At 71.2% G+C, this 615-nt stretch overlaps 1 protein-coding gene across 1 annotated transcript in view; it reads right to left on the reverse strand.

Moving 5' to 3' along the window:
• NRTN (neurturin) overlaps nucleotides 1-615 on the reverse strand; it is a 10451-nt gene that overhangs the window by 1194 nt on the left and 8642 nt on the right. The window contains exon 2 of the mRNA XM_077751996.1: nucleotides 2-95. Within this exon, the coding sequence (XP_077608122.1) occupies nucleotides 2-95 (94 nt within the window). The remainder of the gene's footprint in view (nucleotide 1; nucleotides 96-615) is intronic.

Below are 615 nucleotides of genomic sequence, written 5' to 3' on the forward strand. Positions count from 1 at the left end.
CCCCGCCCGACGGCGCGGACGAAGGGGCCTTGCGACCCAGGGCGTCAGCTCGCTCAGCTCCACCGCGTCCGGGGCGCCTTGCAGCAGTGCGCGATCTGCCAGGGGACGGAGAGAGAGGGGGCTGGGTCAGTGGGGGGGCTGCGGCAGAGCTCCGGACCCTCGCGCTTCCCCTGCAAAGGCAGCCCCTTGCTGAGACGCGGGGGGCTAGCGCAGCGTCCGTCCCAGGGCCGCTCCTCCGCCGGCTGCCGCGTGCCCTGCCGAGCTCCCTCTGTGGGCGCTGTGGTCGGGGAGCCTGTGCACCCCCGACGCTCGGCCCCGATGGCGACCGACGGCCTTCCCTGGACCCGCCGCTGTGCCGCACTGCTCAGAACCGGCTCACGCTTTCTAGTGCCCTGGTTCACTCTCCAGCCTGCCTCACCTTGACCTGAGCTGACCCTGGTGTCTCACGTCTCTGGTCCTCCCCACCCACAGCACACTGCCCCCACCCCCACCCCCACCCNTCTAGTGCCCTGGTTCACTCTCCAGCCTGCCTCACCTTGACCTGAGCTGACCCTGGTGTCTCACGTCTCTGGTCCTCCCCACCCACAGCACACTGCCCCCACCCCCACCCCCACC

Source organism: Crocuta crocuta, unplaced genomic scaffold, assembly GCF_008692635.1.
Source record: "Crocuta crocuta isolate KB4526 unplaced genomic scaffold, BGI_CrCroc_1.0 scaffold110, whole genome shotgun sequence".
Taxonomy (NCBI): domain Eukaryota; kingdom Metazoa; phylum Chordata; class Mammalia; order Carnivora; family Hyaenidae; genus Crocuta; species Crocuta crocuta.